The sequence below is a fragment of the Bidens hawaiensis genome, unplaced genomic scaffold, assembly GCF_021521415.1.
Source record: "Bidens hawaiensis isolate Kalapana, Puna unplaced genomic scaffold, B.hawaiensis_p1.1 tig00025723_1, whole genome shotgun sequence".
In the NCBI taxonomy this organism is placed as follows: domain Eukaryota; kingdom Viridiplantae; phylum Streptophyta; class Magnoliopsida; order Asterales; family Asteraceae; genus Bidens; species Bidens hawaiensis.
Window position 1 is genome coordinate 14,525 of NW_027494112.1, and position 1,871 is coordinate 16,395.

A 1,871-nucleotide genomic window follows, 5' to 3' on the forward strand; every position below is an offset into this window, starting at 1 on the left:
TCCATGAAAACGGCGGGAGCATTAGTAAACCCAAAAGGCATAACTCGGAATTCAAAGTGCCCATAACGAGTACGGAAGGCGGTCTTGGGTATGTCGTCATCGTGGACACGAAGTTGGTGATAACATGAACGGAGATCAATCTTGGAGAAACAAGCGGATCCTTGGAGTTGATTGACTAGATCATCGATGCGTGGAAGGGGATAACGGTTCTTGATAGTAAGCTTATTGAGCTCACGGTAATCGATACACATATGAAGAGTACCGTCCTTATTCTTGACAAACAAAACAGGTGTGCCCCATGGAGACGAACTCGGGCGAATGAAACCCTTGTCCGTGGGTTCTTGGATTTGGATGGAGAGTTCTTGCATCTCGGAGGGTGCAAGACGGTAAGGTGCTTTGGCTACGGGGTTTGCTCCCGGGTAATAGATCAATACGGAACTCTACTTGACGTATGGGAGGGAGTCCGGAAACGTCTTCGGGAAAGACTTCGGGGAAGTCGCGAACAATCGGAATATCGAAAAGTTGCTTTTCTTCGTGGGCCTTTGTAGTAACATGGGCAAAGAAAGAGACATACTTCTTGCGCAAATAACGTTGGGCTTGAAGGCACGACATGAGGTTTAGCTTTGAGAATGGTCTTTCTCCGGCGACGTTTAGAATTACGCCACCTCTGATAGGGATACGAATAATCTTCTCGAAACATAGAATTTCAGCACGGTGAAGAGAGAGCGAATCCATACCAATGATGACGTCGAAGCTACCCATTTGCATCGGAATAAGATCAATCGAGAACTTTTGCCAATTAAGGGTGAGCGTGCAATTACGGACGACGGAGTCAATAACGATCGAACTACCGTTAGCTATCTCTACCGTGAAGGGTTTAGACAATTTACTACGCACATCAAGTATGTACTCAAAATCAAAGGAAATGAAACTCTTATCGGCTCCTGAATCAAATAATACCGATGCATGATGCTTGTTAACTAGAAACGTACCGTTCACCACATCGTTCGATTTTCGGGCTTGATGTGCATTGATGGTGAAGGCTCGTCCTTGAGTTCCTTGAGGTGCTTGGGTTTGGGAAGTTGAAGCTTGAGGGGTTGGAGCTTGGTGGGCTTGCATGAACATGGGTTGATGTCACACCCCGACCAAAGGCGGCGGAACATGCCGAGGTGTAACGATTGTCCATAAGCACATGACACTAATTAAAGTGACAGTATTTAATAAACTCATTTTATTCCACAACATCGAAAATGTCACATAACAATTATCCATAAAATAACCATAAACAAGATATCACAAAATATGGCAAATTGATATTGTTCATTTTTACTAATATCCTAAGGTCTTTGATGTTGTTTTCTTCACAATCATAAATCAACCAAGATGCAACCCTGCAACATTTCATAAAATAAAGTTTGTCAACACGAAGGTCGGTGAGCAATTCATAAGTTTAATCATATTAGTATATAATAAAGATAGCCACAAAACTTGCATACGAAACGATAAATAAAAGTGGTAATTTGGATAAATAGATATCGCTAAACACATTAGCGACACCTAGCTATAAGGGGATGCCAAATAGTCTAGGATTTTATAGTTATCGTTAATTGCATTACGTTAACGTCACCTTGCTATAAGGGGATGCCAAATAGTCTAAGATTTTATAGTTACACCAACCAAAAGCGATAAACACATAGGCATATAAGCATAGAACACCAAATCGAGCAATTATTTAGGTAAAGTATACAACTACGTTTGTGGTTTAAGCTTCAAATATAAAGCATTTTGTTGAATAAGTATGAAATGTCACCCCCAAAATAAAAGATGGAAAATGGGGTATGAAGTACTCACCTTCAAGTGGTAAACTTGAA

General features: G+C 41.1%; 1 protein-coding gene across 1 annotated transcript; it reads right to left on the bottom strand.

The window, feature by feature from the left end:
* Window positions 1-267: 267 nt before the first annotated feature.
* On the bottom strand, window positions 268-1,125 carry LOC143572093 (uncharacterized). The gene has a single exon (XM_077057345.1). It carries the CDS (start codon window positions 1,123-1,125, stop codon window positions 268-270), a length of 858 nt encoding a protein of 285 aa, XP_076913460.1.
* Window positions 1,126-1,871: the final 746 nt, after the last annotated feature.